The following is a 26148-nucleotide window of genomic DNA, read 5'->3' as shown; positions in this document are numbered from 1 at the left end:
GACGTGAAGTGTGACGGGTGCTTGTGTCTCGCTCGTAGTGAGTGTAACAGTGTGGTACGTGATTTGATTCTGCGCCATGTAACAATATTACCTCCATAGCAGTCCTCGCTTGTGCCACCTTCGCGCAGCTAGTGTTTGCTGCTTTCCTCCCCTCATGTAACACCTAGGTTTAAATATTCGTTTCAGAACACGCACCGAACAGTATCGGGTTGGCCAAGTAGCACCGCACACTTGAATGCGTAATGAAAATTCGCGAAAGGGAGTTTAGCAGCAAATCTCGTGACACCATTAAATCACTCATTCACCCCTACGCATCTTTTCTCGCTGCGGTTTGAAAGAATTTGAGCACCTTCTCGAATTCTGCGAAGCAGTCGTGGAAAAAGACCATCACTGCATAACATTGACTTGTCGCACATGGAGAACAGACCTCGTCTTCCTAGTTTTTACACAGTTTTTCGTAATCTGCTTCATTAAACTATTTGTTTCTGCCATGATCTATAACAGCTTCAAATATCAATCATGTTACTGGATATCAACTATTAACTATGTTACTGGACATTGCGCATTGTATGCATAGCGTGCAAGATCCCATTTCGATTCCACACCATGCACATGATTGAAAAAGGTATTGTTTCTACTGTATGAATGTATTAGTAACTTCATTGCCTACCATATACCATCGAATTGAAAACGATAACTCTATAATTAGCTAGCAAACTGAAAGTGAAACTTTGACTTATAACGAATGCAACCAATAAATTTGAACCATAAACAAATAAAGAACACACTAGGGGACAAAATGTTAAAATTGGAACGGTCGGCAGTTCAAAACAATGTATTGTCGTGACGCTGGGACTAAGTCAACCCAGCCTTCACTTGGTAGCGTCCAGAGACTCCGCGTTGATGGAGGATTGAATCTTCGAAGTTGGTAAAATATATACAAGCAGGTTTATTGGCACTTTGAGAAAACTTATTTACATGAAAAAAGGGTATATCAACAAAATGGCAAGCGTTAAGAGTTCATAGCGAGAAGCGCCTGAATGAGCCTTTTACCCAGGGCTCAGAGCGTCATTTCGTGCTCTGCAACGTCCTTAAAACCCCCTATGTCCTGCCCCTCTCTGAAGATGCTGACCAAGCAGTTCCAGGGCACGCCCCTCAGACATCGGCGTCCAATCGAACACATCACTGCACTGATGGTCTGATGCACTGACTGGTCCAGTATTGTTTTGTCGGGCGTGGTCACTTGTTGGCGGGTAGAGCTTGGGAACGGCGAGGAGGTACATTTCTATTCTTCTGCAAAGATCCGATATGGTAGTTCCGGCAAGTGGATTTCCTTCTCAGAAACCCAAGTGTACGTGCGCGCCACGAATACTGCTCCCAGCATTTTCCCTTTCTGGCAACTGCAACTCTTTCCTGCATTCCCGGGAAATCCTCTAATGGCCGTATTCGTCACGCTCCTTTCTTCTGCTGTAAGTCAGCGGACGTGTCATTCCGATCGTCTCCTTTCGACAATAGGCATTCCTCACTTGACAATAGCGCCTCTCGAAGGGAAGGGTGAACAGTTGAACAAAAGCACTTCCGGCTATTTGCCACAGTGCGACATTTCTTTGTATTTTTCTTGAGGTTCCCTTGACAGGGCCAATTTGGCAATTTCAGGGCCTAGACACAGCAAAGCAGGCTCACACAAAAAGATTCATGAAAACAGGCTCACTTAGAGCCCTGCACCAACAGCACATATCAATACCATGCCCACAGGCGAACAATAGGGCGCGCAAGCGCGGACCATGCACGGTCACAACAGCCTTTAAGAAAACCGGCAAATAAATAGCCTCAGTTATGCTTGTATAAGTTTTTGTATTGCACGTGTGTTTGCGATTTTTTTTTTGAAACATTTTTTCTCTACACAATATTGCATCATTGTTTAACCTCTCGCGTGATAGAGCAATGCTCATACTTTCTGTTTTTGAAGAAATACTCATTGATCCCACTACTTTGTCGCCCGCTGTGGTGGGCGATGAGGGCTCATTCAGAGTTGTGCAACCTTTGACTGGGACTACAAAACATTGTTGTTAAAGACTGATTTCCAATTAAACTGAAATCTGAAGCGTATTTTCACATTGCGCATTCAAAACAGGCGGTGACGCCTTAGCTTCAGAGGAAACAAAAAGATAAAAACATTAAGCACAATAGGATTAGCGGCTTGCAACCTTGCGGCGCTTTTACTTTCTGCAGGTGACATGAATCTCAAGAAGTTCATAGAGGACTATTTTCAGAAGAGGCCTGATGAGGACAGGGAGAAGAAATCAGGGAAATGCGGTAAGTGGGCGTGAAAGCAAAGCAAAGAAAGAACGCATAACACCAACGCATCGTGCTAAGCGCGCTTCTAAACGCCCGGACCACCATAATGTTGCAACGCTATTGCAACATTAAAGCGAAGTTGGGGCCATTTACTACACAAGGGGGGTAAAATCCTGTTCTGCCCAGGTATTGCGTTTCTGGAACGGTTCCCCAGCATCAGGTCGCGCCGCAGACGTATTTATGCAATTTCATTGCAACGCGGATTATATATAAGTTTTTCTAATCTGGTGAAGAATTTCCCTGCGTACCGCTCGTAAATTATTCTTAAAAGCATTAGAATAAAATAAAGTATTTGAATCCCTTGGCGTTGCAGAACTAGTTAAGTTATTCAGTTTATTATCGATATTTGATGCCTTCGTAGTGCCATTGACACAAAACACAACGTCCCTATATCTTCCCTTCTCAACTTCTGTCTAGTTTGTCGCCAGTTCGTGGGGATCACTTCATAAAATAATTTAAACTATATGACACACATGCCGTACGAAGGAGGAAGTCCAGAGCGGGCTTTTCCACTAAAACTGGTTATACGCAAATTCTACTGCCAACGTAATATAGGGACGCTGCTAGAGCTTGTCATGCAGATGAGAAATGTGTAAAGGCAGCTTTATTGAAATCACATTTAGGCACAGAGAGGGTTCAGCCGGAACATGGTTGAAGAAAAATTAACTTCGAACCGAGATTGGTAGCGTATATAACCGAAATTGGAAAAGAGACGAAATATGCATTGTTAAAATTCAGGTCTTTATACATGCCTTCTATAAATGCTAATCTGGCGCAACCTTTCCTCAAAAGTGGTGAAGAAGCTACAGCAAGAAGTTAAACAGGTATAATATTTTACTCGTTTCTCGTAATGATGGCTGCCACCAGACATTTAGTAGCATCTACGCCCACAGCTAGGGATGCGAAGCACACCGAGAAGCAGAGAGGAGCGCTCTTTTGGTGACAGCTGCTTGAGAGCATTTGTTCGGGGTTCAGAATGATTTGCGGCATTTATACGAGTTTTCTTAGCCAGTATATGGACACTTTCTGAGAAAGGATAATTATTTCCCGCCGCTATTATGGATTTTCTCTATTATCGCTTTTCCAGACTGGGTTCACCCAGGTTGTCGCTGCTCAGAAGGACAGGCATTTTTCTGCGAAAACACGGGTCTGCGTTCGCTGCCACCAACCGTGCCGCGGAACACCACAAATCTGTGAGTAAAAGGATTTCAAACAGAGCCTTGTATGTTGACTGTAGTGCAAACCGCGTTTTTTAAAGAGAAGTCGTCACCACCCTCTTGACCAGAAAATAAAAGCTCAAAACATAAGCATTCTGCTCACAGCGGTGAGTGCAGTCATGCGCGAGCGCTGTTAGTACGTGGGCAACATTCGTTCTGTAGAACCCAATGGTGCTCCATTAGCAGAACACGTGACATGTGAAAAGTAAATAAAAACGTATCAGGTGTCCAAAAAAACTATTCATAATTCCTGCAATGAATAACTTTTTTCACAGCGAGCGAGTTAACGCGGTCAGAAGCCCGCAAACACATCGAGTTATCCTGTCCCTAGCATTTAATGTGAGGAGTCACGAGCCTTTCTTACGCATCTGGCCGGAGGAAGGATTGCGAAGAGCAGTGCAATGAGGTGTTTGGCATATTTATGCGGGAGACAATAAATTCTGATTACAAGAGTGTGTGCGTTACATATTTAGTTTCCCCGATAACATTTTCATCTGCTACGTGTCTCTAGTGAAACTGGATAACTAATGACCGCCAGCGAACTAGAAATCCTCAAACAGACAGATATGACTGCTGGAAGGAGAACTGCTTAGACCTTTCCGAAAGGAAAAGCCTGTAAAACTCTTTATTGAATGCTACGGTATAGACTTTCCACTTCAGTCAATTACGAACTTGATCTTGGTCAAGTTCATAATGTTCTTGATTAGCTGTCAAGATTATTTGGATGTTGACAAGTTTTGTTAAGTGTTGAGCCACCTTGCAGCTTCTATGCTAAGATAATTAGCTAAAGCGAATTAAACACGAATAGTGGAAAATGGGCTAAACTATCATTTTTTTTCGAAAATCGCTCGCAAGAAACGATTAGTAGTGTACGTCAGCTAGTTATCGCACCCCGTTAACAATGCGATAACACCTCATTTTTGAACTTACCTCATTCATGCCACTGATAACGGTTGTGCTTGGCTCAAATCTTAAGCCTTTCAGCATGATTTGAAGGGTACTCGTCGCATGGCGCATTTCGGCTCCCCTTTCTTCCGCAAAAAAGTACCTTTTTGGGCTGCCACTTGTACATGTGGCCGCGTGCTACTGGTTTTGCTATGTCTTCACCCCTGTGGAAAATTATGCGAAGGCCGCAAGGTGGCAGGTAAAACGCGGCAGATTATTTTAAAAAGAATAGTCAAGGCTGTGTAGAGCGCTCTGTGCGTAGCATATGAACTCACTCTAAAGAATAACATGCCTAAAGGCAGTAAAAATGTTGCGGGATACATTAAGAAGACTGAAGTGTGCACCAGGTTTCAAGCTATTATAATATAAAATGTGTACTATACATAATTGGCCGCATTTCATCTCGCCTTTCATTTCTTTATTTCTCTATTTCTCCTCACGATTTATTATCAATTTTTCCTCTAGAATTTCCCCTCCGATACAAAGTAGCATGTCAGCGAAATTTAAACGCCGGCTAAAATCTGTTCTTTATTAAAGGACCCTCTCTCTCTCTCTGCATGAGCCGTATCAAATTTGCTGCAGTCCCTAATAACTGCTGTCATCTGATCTCACAGCACATGTGGCCTAAGGTTTTGCTCCATTCAAACTTACCTTATACTGTTCCAATACAATATATAATCCCTTGCAGTTATGGCCACAGGTCACTTATTTGACACAAATGCCTTCTTTGCAATGACTCCTATCCTCAAATTGGACGCGACTGAGAACCAAAATTTAAAACATCTAATTTGCATTTGTCCTAATGGCGTTAAATCATCCACTTTTTCCTCGAAATTTCGCACCTGTCTGTTCGTGCGTTCTTGCAGACAGAGTTAGTTAATGCCTTGTGCGCTGTGCTATTTTTTGTGCATTTTCTGAAACTGCTTGTATTTGGGGATATAAAAAAACAGGTGTGTTTCTCGCCCCTTTAAGGCTTTTCATTTTTTATGCACGGAAAGATTTATTGTCAGTCGGAAAAAAATACCGATGCAGGAGTTTCGTTTCAAATGTTTTTCCACAACCAATTGACGGTTCGGCATATTCTTGGTGATTCGAACTTAACGATTTAGTTTAACCAAAGGCGTTTTCACCGTATACAGAAGATTTCTTATTAAACATGCCACACTGAGAACTTGGCAGCGAGTAAAAAACTTGGCGCAGAAATGGAACACAAAGGACAAAGAAGAACACATGAGACGTTTGATGAGCGCTAACTACCAGCTCTTTATTCAAGCCGAAGTACACAGCTTATATAAGAAAAATCGAGCATGCGCATGTAGATAAAGCAGTAATAGTCAACGCGAGAACATGTCTAGAAAGGTACATTCTGCCGAGTACATGTATGCAGACGTATCGCTAACACAACGATCGGATAGCTTATCTATATGATTTGCCTCTAATAGAAGTCTTGCCTTATAATTCCCACTTTGCCCAGAATCGTTGTCTTCCCAAATCCTGCCCGAAATTTACAAGAACTAATGTGCCGCAAAAGGTTTGCTTTTTTGTCTTTAATTTCAACGTTTCGAGCATGCTCCCATCACCAGCCATTGACACAGCGGCCAGTCTTGCCAACATATAAAGCACCTCAAAAGAGGGGGATTCGGTAAACCACTCCCAGTGCACAGTTCACATAGGGCGAAGCGTGTTTTTTGCTGCAACCCCCGGCGGAACACAGCAGTGAAGCCGTTACTTCACCAAATGCAATTTTTGCGTCCAATTACTTAGCTTTGACACATCGTGACAACATCACTTACAGTGCGTGGCGCTTTGGCCATGAGAATGTTGAATACGCCTTCATGGATGCCCATCATGATGTGGCTAATCTTCTGAGCTTCAGTCATCGATGCATTTTCACGATGACACAAATCTAAAACGTATTCGATGTAGCTAGTGAAGGTTTCTCCTTTCTGCTGAACCCGCTCGCGCAAACGGTGTTCGGCGCGAAGCTTGCGGACCGCAGGGCGACCGACGACATCCACAAAGCGAGATCTGAACGAGGCCCAAGTTGGAATGTCAGCCTCGTGATTTGTGAACCACAACTTTGCAACTTGTGTGAGGTAGAATATCACGTTGTTATGCTTCACGATGTCATCCCACTTATTGTGGGTGCTTACACGTTCATACGACGAAAGCCTGTCCTCGACGTCCTGATTGTCGGTATACCGTTGAAGACCGGCGGGTCCCGCTGGCGAAGCACCCCGGAGCATGGAATAGAAAGGGCCGAGGTAGCGGGGCCGGTGGTGTTAAACTGCGCCCAAATATTTGTCTACATTCCAGATTTGTCTATATTCCAGAAATGCGTACACCCTTCAAAACAAAATTGTGATTTCGTCTTGGTGGCATGCTTGGCATTGTCATGCTTTTACTTGTTGGTTGCTTTTACATGCTGGGTAGGGGGGGCTTTTAATACTACGAGTGCTTACCGAAGGCGGTTGTTCTTTACCCATGTGCATAGATCGTTTTTGCGCTGTCTCAAAGACCATGTTTAAAGGAAAGAATTCTAGGCTTACAGTGTGTAAAAGTAATGCAGCAGCAGGTGAAATCGATCTGTTCACGACATCAATATTAAGAATCCCACTGCTCCCGGGAACATTGTTTTAATATGATTAATATTTTCCTTCGACAAATCAGTCAATGTTATTAGCCTCTAGACGGAGTACGGAAAATTGTGGTTTAATTTCGCTGGAGGTTGTATTGGATGAAGCAGTGAGTTAAAAGAAATCCTAAGATGGTGCACAGGGCTCTTACGATGCACAAGTTACAGTGGCGTCTAGAAGGGAGATGGTTTCAACCGCAAACACATTTTCGGATAACACGGCAAATACTTGCGAAAATAGAGAAATTTGGCACAGCTATTCTGAAGCTGTACTTTCTAAAATAACGTTCCCCACAGCCGTGCTGATCATTCCTTCTTTATACTTTGGATACACGGCACGACTAAACTTCCACTGAATTATTTGTAAAAATCGCAAAAATATGAGCACCGTAACCAATGTATCACATCCTGTAAGAGAGCCATCGAGCGTTCAATTATCATAGGTTCGTATCTGGCCAAGCCCACTCGTACACTGTTTTCACAATCGAAGACCCGCCTTTCATCCCAAGACGGTACCATCCACCACTGTCGCGTCCTTCATACAGGACATTGCTTTGTTTTCTTTCGGGCTTGATGGAATTCCCGAGGTGTACCTTGAATAGCGCTTCGTTAAATAGAATGCTCTTCCTCAGTTTTTGGCTTTGTTACTGCATCGAAAGCAAACGTAGTCCAGCCAGCCGTCTGGCACAATGAGATTACCTCGCTATATTTACATAGTGCTAGAAAACGGCGGCAAGAAAACATTGAATTGCGTGTTTGATGCAGCTAAGTCGTTTTTCTGAACACACTTACTGTCGACCGAGTGAGGCCTCCAAGAAAACAAAATTCTTCTCAAAGCGAGTGAATGTAAACACTTTCTGTAAATCCTTTTAAGGTGGCGTAGAGCCAGAGGCGATGTTTTCTGTAGTAATGGCGACAGATTGGGTTCGTATCAAACCAATGCTGTTTGGCTTCCCTGACAAAACATGGAATCTTGTTTTTCGTTTTCGTGAAAGTTAAACGGATGAAACAATCAGAAAAATGGGAAGCCTGCTTTGGGTTGCGTAAAAAGAGAAGTAATGCGCACGCGCTGGAAATACTTTATGTTGAAATGATGGTCTTTGTTTTCCCTTATCATTGCAGCGATATCTCCGGCAACTTGTTCTCAGTTTTGCAGAAGAGGGACTTCCCGCTGATGCCAGAGCTAACAGTATTGTAAGCACTGCTATTCTCTCAACCTCATTTTTGTGCTTTACCTAGAGAGTATCCCACTGCCGCACCGAAAGCGATATAGAACATCGTGACGTGTTTTCGCAGTAATGATTGTCGAATGCTTCCACCAAAAGATTGTTTTTTCTCTCTTTGCGCTCTAGAATGAGGAAAAAATATAGAAAGAATATAGAATGAGGAAAAAATAAAATTACTTCAGTGCTTACCTCGCGAACGTTTGACGGGAGCTTTAGACGCTGCGAGCCTCGCCTGGGCAGTGGCTTGGGAAAAAGCAATTTACACGCAAGCTAGCCCCAGCCGATTAATATAAGTGCAGTCTCAAAACTAAAGAAAGCTATTTTTCAACTGAAAGAAGTTAGTATTCATATTAAGGGGGTATAGTCACAATTTACTCCAAATTTAAGGCTGCGCCCGGTGGTCTTGCGCACAACGCCATTTGAAATTTCTGCCTTTATACCCTACAGTCGTTTCATTGAGTCGGCGGCTACTTAATTGCAGACGTGCGGGGCTTCTATCGGTGTTTTTACTTCACGCCGTATGTTATAGCACCTCCGTATGTTATAGTATTTAAAAGATTTCATGGCTTTGATGCCGATGAACCAAATTCGGAGCGAAAACGGCTGCGGAATCGGTATCGAGGGCATCGCTTCACCGCTTTAACCAGGAGGGCTCCCTTAAAACCCAAGACAAGTAGTTTGACGCGGCAGAAATTACAAAAATGTTGTGGTACCTCTAGTGAAGTTTCTGCAGAGACCTCTAAATGCGTAAACCTGTATTCCTAACGAATCTAAATTCCCTTCTTTCAGAGTTATGTCTTCATCGGGAGTTATCAGTCTTGGCGAAGATGTCTTCGGAAACCTTCCCAAGCTCAAGAAAGTGTGAGTGGTCGTTGTGACTTTTACTCGGGATAAATTCGCTAAGCGAATATGGCCGCCCCTCGATACCAACCGCAAGTTCTTTTGTGCTGCGTACATATTTTTATTTAAGTATTGAGCAAGGAGGCTTACGGTTCCCTCCTAAGGAGATTAGGTTTGCCCTTGTCAACATTTGAGACTGTCTTTGGTTGACTCCTGAACCGCTTGTCAAAGCCAATGCATCCACCAAACAGATACTAGGCGATGGTTTAGATAACGATTGAGCGGAACTACTTAAAATTGAAGTATATGCCCGACACGACCATGGCGGTAGCAATAGAACAAGGTGAGCAGCTCTCCACTATTGAGCCATTAATGACCGATTGCAAAAAATAATTTAGACACCTGATTAGTTATATGGAATTATGAAAAATGAAAGCAATATTTTGCATCCTCACTTTTTCGTTTATTCTCGGTTTGAAGATAGCAATGAATAGCTGCTATTTTTCAATTTTCGAACCTTATCCTCAGTTCTCTTTAGATAACACTGTGTACAGACCTCTAAATAGGTTACTGTGTACTTTGTGTAGTTATCGGTGTTTTGGGGTGGCACGTATAATTGTGAACGCGACTTGTCAGTTATTTTAATTAATGCAGATCTCCTTGAGAACTAAAGTTCAACATTACAGTGTATAATTCGTTTTTAGGAACACAGCGCACACACATTTTAATTGAAATTTGCCCCGTTGTTTATGACGTTTCTCTTCAAATGGTGTGGTTCCAGGCTGTACGGGACGACTTAGAAGAAAGATTATTTTCATCGACCGTACTACTGTACACTTACCGTCAGAAGCTTTTAGTAGTTGGTTTTAGTATCGCATAGCAAGTAAGCAAGTACTGTAAATACAAAAATGCCACAATAGCTTTAACATAGACTGAAGCACTAGCTGAAGTGCTCGTTTTGTTGGGCCTTTTCTTTTTTTGGCGTTTTATAGTAGCTAGGCTGCTGCAGTCGAAGGATGCCAGAATAGCTGGGAGGGTTTGAACTGTTTTTTTTTTAAGTCTTTAACATTGTGAAAACAATGCAGGCGGCGCTAACATGAATGTAATGCGCGATGGGGTGGGTTCCCTTACGATTACTGTATTTAGACGGTATAGAAAGACAAGAAAATTGAAATGGATCGATTTCTTTCTGTGTTGGAGTTGGCGAGAGCGCATTATGATGTCGGCAGAAAATATAGCTGCTGTTGTTCCGCAAGCCGTCATTGTATGCATTACCTGCATTGGCAGAGTTATGTTTAGATATATAATCGATTGAATACGAGAGATATTGCCGCTATCTAACCAACTGAGGGCACATAAAGCGATATTCTGGCTTAAATGTTGTTTATTGCGAACACAAAATGCACGTAAAAAAACATAAATGAAACTAAAAGCTCTCTAAAATTTTGCTTCTTTTCACGATTGGTGCGTAGCTCTTGATAGGTGCTGTAAAATTCAAAACTATCATAGTTGTGGAGAAAAAAAGAGACAGTTTCCCTTAGTTAATCATGGAACAGCAGTCAAGAGAAGGATGTTTTGAATCTACCTACCTACCTACCTACCTACCTACCTACCTACCTGCCTACCTGCCTACCTACCTACCTACCTACCTACCTACCTACCTACCTGCCTGCCTGCCTGCCTGCCTGCCTGCCTACCTACCTACCTACCTACCTTACCTTACCTTACCTTACCTTACCTTACCTACCTACTTACCTTACCTTACCTTACCTACCTTACCTTACCTACCTTACCTTACCTTACCTTACCCTACCTACCTACCTTACCTTACCTTACCCTACCTACCTACCTTACCTTACCTTACCCTACCTACCTACCTTACCTTACCTTACCCTACCTACCTACCTTACCTTACCTTACCCTACCTACCTACCTTACCCTACCTACCTTACCTTACCTTACCCTACCTACCTACCTTACCTTACCTTACCCTACCTACCTTACCTTACCTACCTACCTTACCTACCCTACCTACCTTACCTTACCTACCTACCTTACCTACCTTACCTTACCTTACCTTACCTACCTACCTTACCTACCTTACCTTACCTTACCTTACCTTACCTACCTTACCTACCTTACCTTACCTTACCTTACCTTACCTACCTACCTACCTACCTACCTACCTACCTACTTACCTTACCTTACCTTACCTACCTTACCTTACCTTACCTACCTACCTACCTACCTTACCTTACCTTACCTTACCCTACCTACCTACCTTACCTTACTTTACCCTACCTACCTACCTTACCTTACCTTACCCTACCTACCTACCTTACCTTACCTTACCCTACCTACCTACCTTACCTTACCTTACCCTACCTTACCTTACCTTACCTTACCCTACCTACGTTACCTTACCTTACCCTACCTACCTTACCTTACCTACCTACCTTACCTTACCTTACCCTACCTACCTTACCCTACCTACCTTACCTTACCCTACCTTACCTTACCTTACCTTACCCTACCTACCTTACCTTACCTTACCCTACCTACCTACCTTACCTTACCTTACCCTACCTAACTACCTTACCTTACCTTACCCTACCTACCTACCTTACCTTACCTTACCCTACCTACCTACCTTACCTTACCTTACCCTACCTACCTACCTTACCTTACCTTACCCTACCTACCTTACCTTACCTTACCCTACCTACCTACCTTACCTTACCTTACCCTACCTACCTTACCTTACCTACCTACCTTACCTACCCTACCTACCTTACCTTACCTACCTACCTTACCTACCTTACCTTACCTTACCTACCTACCTTACCTACCTTACCTACCTTACCTTACCTTACCTTACCTACCTACCTTACCTTACCTTACCTTACCTACCTACCTACCTACCTACCTACCTACCTACCTACCTACCTACCTACCTACCTACCTACCTACTTACCTTACCTTACCTTACCTACCTTACCTTACCTTACCTTACCTACCTTACCTTACCTTACCTTACCTTACCTACCTACCTACCTTACCTTACTTTACCCTACCTACCTACCTTACCTTACCTTACCCTACCTACCTACCTTACCTTACCTTACCCTACCTACCTACCTTACCTTACCTTACCCTACCTACCTTACCTTACCTTACCTTACCCTACCTACCTTACCTTACCTTACCCTACCTACCTTACCTTACCTTACCCTACCTACCTTACCTTACCTTACCTTACCCTACCTACCTTACCTTACCTTACCCTACCTACCTTACCTTACCTACCTTACCTACCTTACCCTACCTACCTTACCTACCTTACCTTACCCTACCTTACCTTACCTTACCTTACCTACCTTACCTTACCTACCTTACCTTACCTACCTTACCTTACCTACCTTACCTTACCTACCTTACCTTACCTTACCTACCTTACCTTACCTACCTTACCTTTCCTTACCTTACCTTACCTTACCTACCTACCTACCTACCTACCTACCTACTTTACCTTACCTACCTACCTTACCTACCTTACCTTACCTTACCTTACCTACCTTACCTTACCTTACCTACCTTACCTTACCTTACCTTACCTACCTACCTTACCTTACCTTACCTTACCTACCTACCTACCTACCTACTTACCTTACCTTACCCTACCTTACCTTACCCTACCTTACCTTACCTTACCTACCTTACCTTACCCTACCTTACCTTACCTTACCTACCTTACCTTACCTACCTTACCTTACCTACCTTACCTTACCTACCTTACCTTACCTTACCTTACCCTACCTTACCTTACCCTACCTTACCTTACCTTACCTTACCCTACCTTACCTTACCTTACCCTACCCTACCTTACCTTACCCTACCTTACCTTACCTTACCTTACCCTACCTACCTTACCTTACCCTACCTTACCTTACCCTACCTTACCTTACCTTACCTTACCCTACCTTACCTTACCTTACCCTACCCTACCTTACCTTACCCTACCTTACCTTACCTTACCTTACCCTACCTACCTTACCTTACCTTACCCTACCTACCTTACCTTACCTTACCCTACCTACCTTACCTTACCTTACCCTACCTACCTTACCTTACCTTACCCTACCTACCTTACCTTACCTTACCCTACCTACCTTACCTTACCTTACCCTACCTACCTTACCTTACCTTACCCTACCTACCTTACCTTACCTTACCCTACCTACCTTACCTTACCTTACCCTACCTACCTTACCTTACCTTACCCTACCTACCTTACCTTACCTTACCCTACCTACCTTACCTTACCTTACCCTACCTACCTTACCTTACCTTACCCTACCTACCTTACCTTACCCTACCCTACCTACCTTACCTTACCCTACCCTACCTACCTTACCTTACCCTACCCTACCTACCTTACCCTACCTACCTTACCTTACCTACCTACCTTACCTTACCTTACCCTACCTACCTTACCTTACCCTACTTACCTTACCTTACCTTACCCTACCTACCTTACCTTACCTTACCCTACCTACCTTACCTTACCCTACCTACCTCACCTTACCTTACCCTACCTACCTTACCTTACCTTACCCTACCTACCTTACCTTACCTTACCCTACCTACCTTACCTTACCTTACCCTACCTACCTTACCTTACCTTACCCTACCTACCTTACCTTACCTTACCCTACCTACCTTACCTTACCTTACCCTACCTACCCTACCTTACCTTACCCTACCTACCTTACCTTACCTTACCCTATCTTACCTTACCCTACCTTACCTTACCTTACCTTACCCTACCTTACCATACCTACCTTACCTTACCTTACCCTACCTACCTTACCTTACCTTACCTTACCCTACCTTACCCTACCTACCTTACCTTACCTTACCTTACCTTACCTACCTTACCCTACCTACCTTACCTTACCCTACCTTACCTTACCTACCTTACCCTACCTACCTTACCTTACCCTACCTTACCTTACCTACCTTACCCTACCTACCTTACCTACCTTACCCTACCTACCTTACCTTACCTTACCCTACCTACCTTACCTTACCTTACCCTACCTACCTTACCTTACCCTACCTTACCTTACCTACCTTACCTTACCTACCCTACCTTACCTTACCTACCTTACCTTACCCTACCTTACCTTACCTTACCTACCTTACCTTACCTACCTTACCTTACCTACCTTACCTTACCTACCTTACCTTACCTACCTTACCTTACCTACCTTACCTTACCTACCTTACCTTACCTACCTTACCTTACCTACCTTACCTTACCTACCTTACCTTACCTACCTTACCTTACCTACCTTACCTTACCTATCTTACCTTACCTTACCTACCTTACCTTACCTACCTTACCTTACCTTACCTACCTTACCTTACCTACCTTACCTTACCTTACCTACCTTACCTTACCTACCTTACCTTACCTTACCTTACCCTACCTTACCTTACCTACCTTACCTTACCCTACCTTACCTTACCTACCTACCTTACCTTACCTACCTTACCCTACCTTACCTTACCCTACCTACCTTACCTTACCTACCTTACCTTACCCTACCTTACCTTACCTACCTTACCTTACCCTACCTTACCTTACCCTACCTTACCTTACCTACCTTACCTTACCCTACCTTACCTTACCTACCTTACCTTACCTACCTTACCTTACCTACCTTACCTTACCTACCTTACCTTACCTACCTTACCTTACCTACCTTACCTTACCTACCTTACCTTACCTACCTACCTACCTACCTACCTACCTACCTACCTACCTACCTTACCTTACCTTACCTACCTACCTACCTACCTTACCTTACCTTACCTACCTACCTACCTACCTTACCTTACCTTACCTTACCTTACCTACCTACCTACCTACCTACCTACCTACCTACCTACCTACCTACCTACCTACCTACCTACCTACCTACCTACCTAGCTAGCTACCTACCTACCTACCTACCTTACCTTACCTTACCTTACCTTACCTTACCTTACCTTACCTTACCTACCTACCTACCTATGAATGGATGTGTCAGGGCTATTGTCGAACCCAAACAGAACAGTTTAAAAAGTAAATAGGAAGTTCAGCGTGGGTTTGGGGGTGGAAAAATATAAATGACGCCTTTCAGGCCATGACACGAAAGCGTTATTGGTTCCCTTCGCTGCTCGGCCTCATTCACGTACTACGTGCACTTAGCAATTGACCTAATCTGTAACCTCTCACTTTGTGTTTGAATTTCCTCAAACAGTCGTACGCTACCTTATGAATTATAGTGAACAAATACGACGTGCGTGTATATAAAAACGCTCGAATAAGCAAGCCATTTCAACTTTTCTGCGTAGTCCAGAGGTAACGTGTCGAATTAGGAATGCAAGGTTCAGGGAGGGTTCGATTCCCCTCACCTACCCTTATCATCTTGGAAGTAACTCTGCAGATCCTTTAAAGTCGGCAACGCCGCATGGTCCCGTTACGAAGAGAAACAGTATGAGGAAAAAGTGCTGTGCCAGGTTAGCAGCATGGCATTCATCGGTGACCTGCAAGTGACCTGCATAATTCCTGACCGTGATTTGTCACTCACAACGCAAACATCGCATTTCCTTGAGATAATGGGGGCAAGTTTTAACGCTGCCGCGTTAGAACCGACCTAACACGAAATAAGCATCGAAATAACTAATTTGAACATTTTTCAAATTATTTGCTATATGCAGGAAATATTCGTTCAACTGAATATTATGCCGAAGCAACGAGGTGCTTGAGAGACCCCTTTTACTCGTAGGATTAAAGCAGTAGTTACCGGTAGACGCAATGTTGGTATCGACTACAGATGATAGAGACAGACCACGAAGTGAGAAAATCAAATCTCAAATCGTGACGTCAATCGCATCGATAGATTACCGTGCGCCGCTTTTGACGAGATGAGAAACTTAACGCCCAACTCGGTTGATGGGCTGGACAGGTGTTATGAGACATGGCCTCCAACATCGTAAATAAGAGCAATGCTTGTTCAACTTGGCGTGACATTATCCCGCTTGGCAGACGTAGAGGCCATTTTCATGGTGGTCATAAATGTCCCTGTATCAATACAGCCTGTCGTGACTGTGGTCCTCTCTTCGTTGTTAGGTCGACTTTGACATCGTGGTGGACGTCTTTCTCACAGCCTTTGGAAAAACCTCACATGATCGGTCCGAAACTCGAGTCAATCATTCACAGCGCTGCACTGCGTTCAGCGCTTAAGTGACCGGCACGCAGGTGCAGGTTCGGAAAATAGATTCCCAGACCACGTAAAATTTTATTGATACATTTATTTGTCACTTGCTATACAATTTTCTTCTTGCTCTTGAGTAGGCATACCGGACATTTCAAACAGGTGTAAAATCTTCTGTCTTCAAAATGTCACCTTAGTATCGCGTTTTTTTATGCGTTTATTAGCGCAACAATGCGAGATGGACACTTTAGTTAGATTAGCTACTTTGCGTATTATCGCACACAGTTTGTACTTTTTGACTTCTGCGTGGAATTTACTGAATTTACTGAAGAATTTAGGAAAGCGTGATTCTCACGGAAGGGGTTTAGAAGTGCAGCGGTCTGTCACAGGAGGAAAGCAATATCTGGTTGACTGAGCGCTTACGAAACTTTTGGGAGTTATTAGCTAAGTGAGTTGTTCGGAGAACTGCATTGTTTAAGAACAATAATATCTAAGGCATCCTTACACGGCGACCGCACTTTTTAAACACGTTCGTGAAAGAAAACGCGATAATATAACTACTTAAGTTACTTTTTTTTTCTTCAAAAACTAGCATTCTATCGCTCTTTGTGTATGCAGCAATCATTGAAAGTGTACTTAATGCTGCCAAACTGAACTGCAGACGGGAAAATCTTGTTTGCCTCCTTGACTGGAACTCGCGAAGTTGAGTTAAAAAGCAATCTACTATCCATTATAAAAGCCAAAGACGATGTAAATCTATTTGAGTGAGCATCCTTCGAAATGATGACGTCAGCAGAGCGTGCTAACTTCTGATTTTTTTGGATGCTGACATGTGTATTTTCTTTTTGACCTTTCGTAGCCTCTCAAAATCAAATTTCAACAAATTCAAAATTGCTTCCATTATGCGTGCCTAACTAATTTAAACAATCTGCTCTCTACTTGTTTCCCCAGTGTCGCATCGATATGGCACACGGTGCTAGTAAGTTCGCGCCCGTCAAACGCATCTCTTTTACACTTATAGTTATTTAACGTCCAAAAGCGACTGGGGCTATATGAGAGACGTCGTAGCAGAGCCGTCAAGAAATTTCTACCAACTGGGGTTCTTTAACCTTTACTGACAACGTACAGTAACGGGCGCTTTGCTTTTCGTCTCTATGGAGAAGCGACCGCAGCGGCCAGGATTTGATCCCGCATCTTTGGGAAGAGTAGTCGAGCGCCCAATCACTGCACCCCCGCGACGATGCTCTGTACTTAGAGTGAGTGGCAATTCTTATTTTTGAATGAAGACACAGTGTCCGAATCGAATTCTTTGTGGTTAAAACTGAATCAACGTGTAATACATTCTTTGGAAGAGCGGCATAACGGTTTGGGCGCAATACAAAGAATACCTAATTCTGGAAGCGAGCATTGGCAAGCAAGCTAAGTGTTGCTGTGCGATTGACAATCGTTCGGAAACGACAATATTTGACGGTATTTTGGGCGTAGGTTATTCGTTGAACTCAAAAAAGTGTTGTCTGAATTTGAAATATATCCTTCAGGAGCATCATAAAACATGAGGGACTGCCTAACGATCGTGCGTTTCGTTCAGCGCCCCCATGATCTACTCTTTATATTGGCTATTCTTCAGAGTCCCAGAAGAGTGCCCAAGCCGAGTACTCGACGTATGTCCGGCATTGCGTAGCCAATTGGAACTCAGAAGCTAACCAGGCCGGTAAAACCAATATACATTTGTACAGGGCTATATATGCTCCATAAACTACTCATACGTTTTTGCAGTGCCGTGCACCTAAACACAGTTAAGTTGGCAATATTAACGCGCTTCGTTTAATTAAAGGCCCTATTCTGTAAACATCCGGCGACGGTATTGTAGACAAAAAAAAAAAAAAAAAGTTCACGCGCGGATGCAGCCGGAGGGTGGCAGTAAACCGGTGGCATGTCCAGGCTCTGATTGGCTTCCGGGTTGTCTGACGTCAGTAGGCCGCGCGCAATAGCCGAGTTGACCAGGGACCGAACTACATACAGCTCACAATTTCACTCACAGGTTTATAAACGTGACGTCATATTGACGTAGCTATGACGTGACCCTGAGAGATCAATCGCGACGGATTACGAAATCGTCCAATTATGATTGACTTGTAGCATGGCTCAGCCCCTGAAGCCCCCGTTCCGTGGCCAACACTATTGCTACATTGTTGCCGCAACCTTGGCCGAGCTCGACAAGGGACCGTCTCCTAACTTTTTGTGAAACGGCGCTATAAATACGCAGTAAATAAAAGAAACAACGTTTTACCTTTGCAAGAAAATATTTTTAAAACCCAATGACATTCAAGCATTGTGAGCGGTTTGTGACTAGTTTGTGACTGTGAGCGGTATGTAATATGTCCCCAGAACTGACAATTCGGGTTGCTTCTGGAGGATATAGAGGGAGGTAGAGATTATAACCTCCTGAAAAAATATTTAGATCGCCCACTAAACACGCTTCTCCCAGGCCGTGCGCGCGTTTGGAGGGTTCGAATAAAGCAGCAGTTACGTTAACGTCTGCCGTCTTTCATATAACGTGGCAATTTATAACAGTATGCGAGATAAGGGAGTCACAAATTAATGATTAGTTAATTATGCAGGTAATAAAGATTTGCGGATGCAGCGAATAACTATTAGTGAAGTTGCACGTCCGCTTCATTAACACTCTCTCGCCATACCCATAAAAACCGGACTGCATTGTCTCCCTTTTCCTCCTCCGTATACTCAGTCATGCATGCTCTGTAGCAATCTGTAATATAACGAGGACACATAGAGATCCCGTTCAAATGGAGTACGTAGTTTTCTCTACCAGTGCACAGCGCTCCCCAGACCATTGCTCTGGCATGCATGTATAAACACAGAGCAGAACTGGGAATAATTGTAGCGAACCTCATGAGAATTTGCAAGCGGGAAATCCGCAGTGTTCCGCTAAGGTTAGTGAGTGAGCACGGTCTCGCACCAATAAGGGAGTTCGACAAATTGGAGGTTCAGTGCAGTTAACGCTATACTTCTATACTTCCAAAAGTGACTTCCCTGGGCTGAGTAGACGACGTGTTGTCCGGTGCGCATTTTACTCGGCTGTTAGGAAGAGTTCTGTGCACATAAAAATGCAAGCATAACTATCATGCTGAATAAAGAGTGGCTTCGCAGATGTGAAGAGAGAGTTTGCGCGAAATCAATCATTTAATAGCAGTCATTACTGAGGGCTTTCTTAAACTATTGAGCGGATTACGGAGATAGTGTGGGGTTTTGAAGCCATTGCGAACCTAATCTTCAGCTGTAATGCAGATAGACAAATTCATAGTTTATATATTCAGTTCTAAAACATCGAGCGATCATTCTCAAGATCTGCTTGAATGCCGGTTAAGTTGTAATTAACGAGTTCGGGACAGGTTTACTCGCAGGATAGTCGTGGAATTGAGGCGTACACGTTCTGATTTGCGTATAGGCGCGACTACGAAAATGTGACAATAGAGTCATTTTCACTATCTCTACGATCTTTTCCAAGAAAACTCGAGCTTTTCAAGTCTTTAGAGTCATCCGTATAAATTCTTACTTTGAGGTTGCGTACTGTTGAGAGCAGGTGGACATTAAGGTCTAAAAGCGGTGCTATAACGACCAGGCAATACAGCTGTGTCAAAAGTACTTATTTATTGATGAATAGTGGGAAAACGGATAAAATAGTTTTGAAGCCGATTGACATGGGGCGATTACAGGTTTAGACGTAGACAAAGCGGTTACTGCAACACTGCATCTTGTGCATTGCGATAGAACGATTTATGGACGCAGACCGTGCTGACAGAATGTACCTGATTTAGGCGATATTTCGAGTAAAACGTTGTCTTCGGGATCAGTCTGTAAGGAAACGTGTCAGAGAGCGCCTGTTGCCGTGAGAAACGCTATGTATCCGTCATTCATGGAGCATTTGCACAGGGGCTTCAATAACGCAACCTGAACATGGCAGCATAAATTTCTCAGGCTTGCGAACTGTATGTTTCCCTCACAAGCTGAGGGAATCGAGCATTAGACACTCTTTCTGACAGGAAGGACATTCTTACTTGTGCGTGATACACGTACTTCTAATAGATTTAAAGATCCGCAACACTTACTCTGCAAGAAATTGAAAAACAAATCTACCTAGCCTCTATTTGTTCAGCTTAAGCGCTCGTTTTTTAAACTGTAAATCCTACACCAAGTTACGATTCTTTGGGTAGGACTGCTGACGTTGTTTCATGTCTGGCCACTGACTGAGCTCACCTTGAGAGCTTCCTATGGATACACGATATATTGACACTGTCCTCACCGCTTTCTTTATTCATCGATTTAACCCTGGTCTCTCTTTCATTCACATAATTGAATGTTTTTCATTTTATCGCTTTGATTTGCCCGGAGCCCTAGAAGTGCTGCTGTTGTTCACCTATAAACCTATGGCACATGCCAACACAGGCGGATCCCAGGACGCTTGACCCACTGCAGCGTTTCACTTTCTCTTTTTGTGTGAGTTAGGGTGATCTCTGCATGTCACTTTATTGGCGACAAATTTCAGCTATTTTCGGATTCCACGATGATGTTGCGCCTTTTCTCAATTTTAATCTCGTTCTTCATTGTTTCAAGTGTTAAACGGAATGAGGGCTTTGTTATTTTTAAATCGAAAGCATTGCTACCTCGCTTTTCCTTTACTGCCACCGCTGCCCATCTCATCTGGCTCGCCTCATCGAACCACGCCCTTCAAAAGGCCCTCGACACGTGACCTTGAGGTTCACAAAATGCCACGGAGAAGTTAAACTACAGCAAACCCTGTCTTACCGTGCTTAATCAAGCTTACAGTCTAAGCTTAGTTCAAGTCCACATGTGTCTAACCTACTTTAGCAACACAGCATTACTAAGCATAAAAATTGTCACTTACATAACGCGTCCGAGCCTGGCTAAGCCCAGCCACTTTCTTTCTTCACGGTATCTCCTACTTCTGGCACCGGTATTTAAACTCCACAAGTACATGGCTTTCAATGAAACTTCAGATTTCATGTATAAAAAAGAATTTTTGCCTGTCTCTTATAAATCTTTTTCCTCAATTTTTGTGTCGTGTCCCTTGAGAGCATCTTTCTTACCTCTATACTACTGAAATAACAAACCAACTTGCTTCAAACAAAACCAAAAAATGATTCATTGGCGAGTTTGATGACTGCTTGCCATATGTATGTATGGCAGCCAAAGCTTTTCCTGTAGAAGCCACAAGTATAGTAAAATATGCAAACATTTGCAAAAGTATAAATATGCAAAGTAAGCCTGCTCATTCACGTTATATACAAAAATATCTTGTAAATAGGTCCGATATGATCAACGTCCTGTCTTAATTTTCTACTTTATATGTGCCGCAGCGCAGCTGTCGGTTTGGTTATGCTGCTAATTTTCACCGTACATTAGTATGATGCAATCGGGAGTGATATTATGGACCGTAAGATTCTTCTAGGTTGTGGAATAATCTAATGATTTCATTTGACCTTGCACAGTTGCAAATCAGCAACGCTCTGCAATGTTTACAAAATCAAGAGTCTACACCACGAACTAAACACCTGTTCCCATCTGCCCTGCAGTTTCTTGGAAATTTGTTTGCGAATAGCTGATCATATAATATGAGCACGTGTTTGAATTCTTAAAATATGCGCACGTGTTTGAATTCTTAAAATATGCGCACAAAATTGGGAAATATCTCTCATTTTTGACATGGCACAATTTTTGAAATGTTTGGTATTCAATAAAGAAAGCTGCCGTGGAATGTTTCTTTTTTTAGCCCCTGGGGTTTTACGCTAAGTTAACAATATTTGAACAGGAAACATTTTTTAGTATAATTTTTAAAACTATTATTAGTAACCATCATAAAAGTATCTGACATACTTTCGACGGACTGGTGAATGTCATTGGGCAAACGTCCAGAGACCCGTAGCTAAGAGAGCGATGATTAGAGATCAAAAATAAGGATTTTCGTATTCTAAATTTATCCTCAGAGAGCCAAACCGGGCAATAAGCCCAAACGATGCCACGAAAGGTTTCGAATCTTTCAATATAATGACAACTGGCCTTTTAAAAATGAAAATGCTTACTTTTATTAGTAAAAGCAAGAATACACAAGTGGGAGATTCGCATGGAAGGTGTAAAACCCTTTTATTATTATCATCATTTCACGTAAGGCTTTAAAGCATTTTGGCCTGTACACGAAGCCATATTGTTCGTCGTGCTCCGCTGCAGAAAGGTTAATAACTGCGTACGTGTGCAGCAACCGAAGAGACAAGAAAAAATTAAAATTGAAAGGCCAAAACGAAAAACCTATACAGGAAGGAGAGCTGAATGAATGATAGAAACACATCTGTGACTGCAATAATATTTTAAGATGCATTATAGTGAGCTTTTATGCAGCCTTACCAAAATTTGTATATCTAGTAGATGTTATCCTGTAAAATAATTGAATGTGCAAGTATGCGGCGCGTTAGAAAACACATTCAGCTCGTAGCTCAAGAATAACACTCACTTGGCAATTGCTGACCTGGTCGAAACCAGTTAGCATGCATCGTTTTCCTTTTTGCGGTGATACTACAGGCGAATAATTCGCTATTGAATTGATTTAAGGTATCTGTGGCAAAAAATATACTTCTTTTGCAGACATATTCACTTCATCAGATGCGATGATGCGCTGCATCAGTGAAACACTTCCCCCGAATACACTGCGTACGTTTATTCCAGGCAGTGCTTATTCATAATGACGCAATTGGGTTTCTTCTGGCGGGTACCAATTTACGTACCAATTGGTACCTTGTACCAATTTACGTCGTTGCGTTTTAGCTTCAAAAGACAAGTGCTTGAACGTAGTTTGTGGTGCGTACTGCTCTGCGCGTGTTTAAATAATACAGTAAGGAGAAATTCGTTTCTCTGTATATATAGACAATGATGTTTCGACTACAGTAACAACAGACAAACACTTTTTTTATAAGATAAAATTAATTAGAAAAGAAATGCGGGTGCCGATACAATCTAGCAATATCAGCTAGCAAACTACAGAAGTCATTATTGAATTCTTGGGTGAATCCGAGAGGCTATTTTACACAGCTATTTCTTTCAAAATGATGGGCATTTCGATATCCGCATTCCGAAATTGAATGAAATAGTGAATACAGTTCAATGCAAAATTTCCTCGCCCAGTAAAAAGTCCATTTCTACGTCTCCAGACAAAAACATACACTTGTAGACAAGGGTAATCGATACTTGCCCGAAAATTGGGGGTGCTCAAAGCGCATTTAGCAAAAAAAAAATGAAGATTTTTTTCCAATTTACAGTGCATTGACATCACTAACTAGGCTGATAATGTTTTTCGCAGGTACCTCAGAGGCAACCGAATCCGAGCCATTGAAGCGGACACATTTGTTAGCAGCAAGAATCTGCAAATCCTGTGAGAAGCTTTTTTATTATTTAGTACATTTAGAGGGTTGATCGCGGTATCATAGTTTATTCTTTATGTCATTATGTTGGGCAGATAGAGAGAATTAATAGAATTAAATTACACATTCAGAAACGACATTTATCGAAAGTTGTTATTCGGGCCAGATATGTTTTCTCAGAGAGATTAAATTCGTTACTCGACAGCCAGCTGTATGTTTCATGCCACTTTTGTAGATAAAGCTGACGACGCTGGCTGATTAACTGAAATGAAGAAATAGTTGAGGAATTTATAAAAACATTCAAGATATAGAGAATACCTTTTGCATAGAGGAAACTGTCATCCAACCCGAGCTCCGACGCCGGTTGCATGTTGTACATTCTCGCAAGTTGTATGCTACTTTGCTCACTACTGTATTTATGGATTAACATGAGGGCAGGTTTGAACGTGAGAGGAGCACGCTAACTCTAAAGCGGCGTTCATTCATGTGTGAAAGCGTATGAAGTACAAGGACGAAGAACATTTCTGTAAAAACGAATAACTTCTGAACGTACGTTCTCTTCACCGGCATTTCTTTGTGTCTGCTGGTGACTCATCTTGCCTGACCACAGACTACTGTCGTCACTGGTTCTTTGGTCCCAGTGAGTTGAAACAAACGTCGTCTTAAATTTGATGAATTCGGCGGGTAACGAAATCTTAACCGGAGCTCTGTAGTCGCACGCTTTCGACACCTGCGATGGCAGAGGACGCCCAAAACCTAGGCATGCAAGTGGGCCCAGCTGTTATCTGTGCCGGCTCTCTGCGCCAGCGGGAGCCGGCTGTCTTCACCGGGTAAGTATGGCTCGCATATTGTGAACGGGAGCCTGTAAAACAGACGAGACGATGATACAAAGCTGAACGTCATTTTTATGTACCCGGCGCTGAAAACTTATGTTATAGGAACCACGAGGACGACATCCGCACTTGGGTCGCATTCAAGATGTAACTGGCAGAAGTCTGGTCGTCCCGCTGTCATGAAACGTCGCGCCGAACAGTGCTTGCGTGAAGTGTCCCGGGAGGCGGCGAAAGCTTTGATAGTTAGCTATAACGAATCGATTTATGCAAATGAGTGCTCCGACTTGTCTGAGACTCAAAATATAACACATCTTGAAATGCATAGACGATGATGTCTTTCAGATGCTGTTAGCACGCAATTTGCTCAAAGTGACCGAAGTGTTTACGCTCTTCCAGAGCATTGGAGAGCTGCGCAAGAAGAGGGTATTTACTCGGCAGAACCCAGCCCATGTTAAGTCGCTTGCAGGACGGACGCCTACAGTTAACAGCAACTCTCTTTTGCAACAAATCAGACTTAACACGTGAAGAGGTGGCTCGTAAAAATTCTCTTCTGTCTACCAATCAAGAAAATCAAGAGGCATCGCCATAGACCTCGGCTCTCCGACACGCTAGACAAGAGTACGTTGCTGAGCGCCTTTTTCCGTCCATCCGCCGCCACCTGTCGTCGCGCCTTTTACTCACGCTGACGCTCTTCCAAGTTCTATCTCCTCTTTTCTAAGTTAGCTGGTATGGCTACAGGGCCCATCGCTGGCCCTCTGACGTACGTCGACATAGTCGCACTCTCTCGCCCGTCTACATAACCATCAATGACAGTGTCTTTGCAAGGGGCGGCCCTTATCATCGAACGACTCCAAGAGTAAGGAACCCCTGGTACACTAGTGATACACTGTCTATATGCTGCACTTGCGGAGAGCCTGGATGTATCGATCGCTACTGCTTGAGCCGCCTCACAGTGTCAACACCGCTTGCCCGGGATTCCGGTAAATGGCCTCCAAAGTCAGAATTCCGCTCCTGCTGAGTCAACATCAGCCGTCCTTGGTCCCCAAATGGTTCAGCCTTTTTCCGGCCGCCGCACACTCTGACCACGACGCCGCTCCATCTCGCCGATGCAACGTCAACCTAATACTTCTCGAGTGGAAACGTAGATTCCGAAGTTCCTGAGGCAGGAACATACCACCATCGAACTTTAAACGGCCTCATATATTGCTTTCTACCTTTAATAAAATTGCGGTCGGGGGCGTTACTGAAATAGCTCGTATTGACACCGGTTCTGAAATTTCAGTAATGGACGCGAACATTTGTAGCTCCTTTATGAAAGGCAAGACGCCATACTGTTGCTGTGTACTGCAAGCGCTGGGCACATCAAGCCTTTAGCAAC

At 43.2% G+C, this 26148-nt stretch overlaps 1 protein-coding gene across 1 annotated transcript in view; it reads left to right on the top strand.

Annotated features, from left to right (window-relative positions):
* Positions 1–26148, top strand: part of LOC146208978 (uncharacterized) — a 205084-nt gene that overhangs the window by 110284 nt on the left and 68652 nt on the right. Inside the window, exons 4-8 of the mRNA XM_084596689.1 lie at positions 2233–2316; positions 3446–3551; positions 8278–8349; positions 9171–9242; positions 23877–23948. Of these exons, the coding sequence (XP_084452815.1) occupies positions 2233–2316; positions 3446–3551; positions 8278–8349; positions 9171–9242; positions 23877–23948 (406 nt within the window). The remainder of the gene's footprint in view (positions 1–2232; positions 2317–3445; positions 3552–8277; positions 8350–9170; positions 9243–23876; positions 23949–26148) is intronic.

This window comes from Amblyomma maculatum, chromosome 1, assembly GCF_055883805.1.
Source record: "Amblyomma maculatum isolate TAMU_Amacu chromosome 1, ASM5588380v1, whole genome shotgun sequence".
NCBI lineage: Eukaryota > Metazoa > Arthropoda > Arachnida > Ixodida > Ixodidae > Amblyomma > Amblyomma maculatum.
Note: the sequence above shows the minus strand (reverse complement) of the source record. Positions and strands in the feature narration are given on the sequence as shown.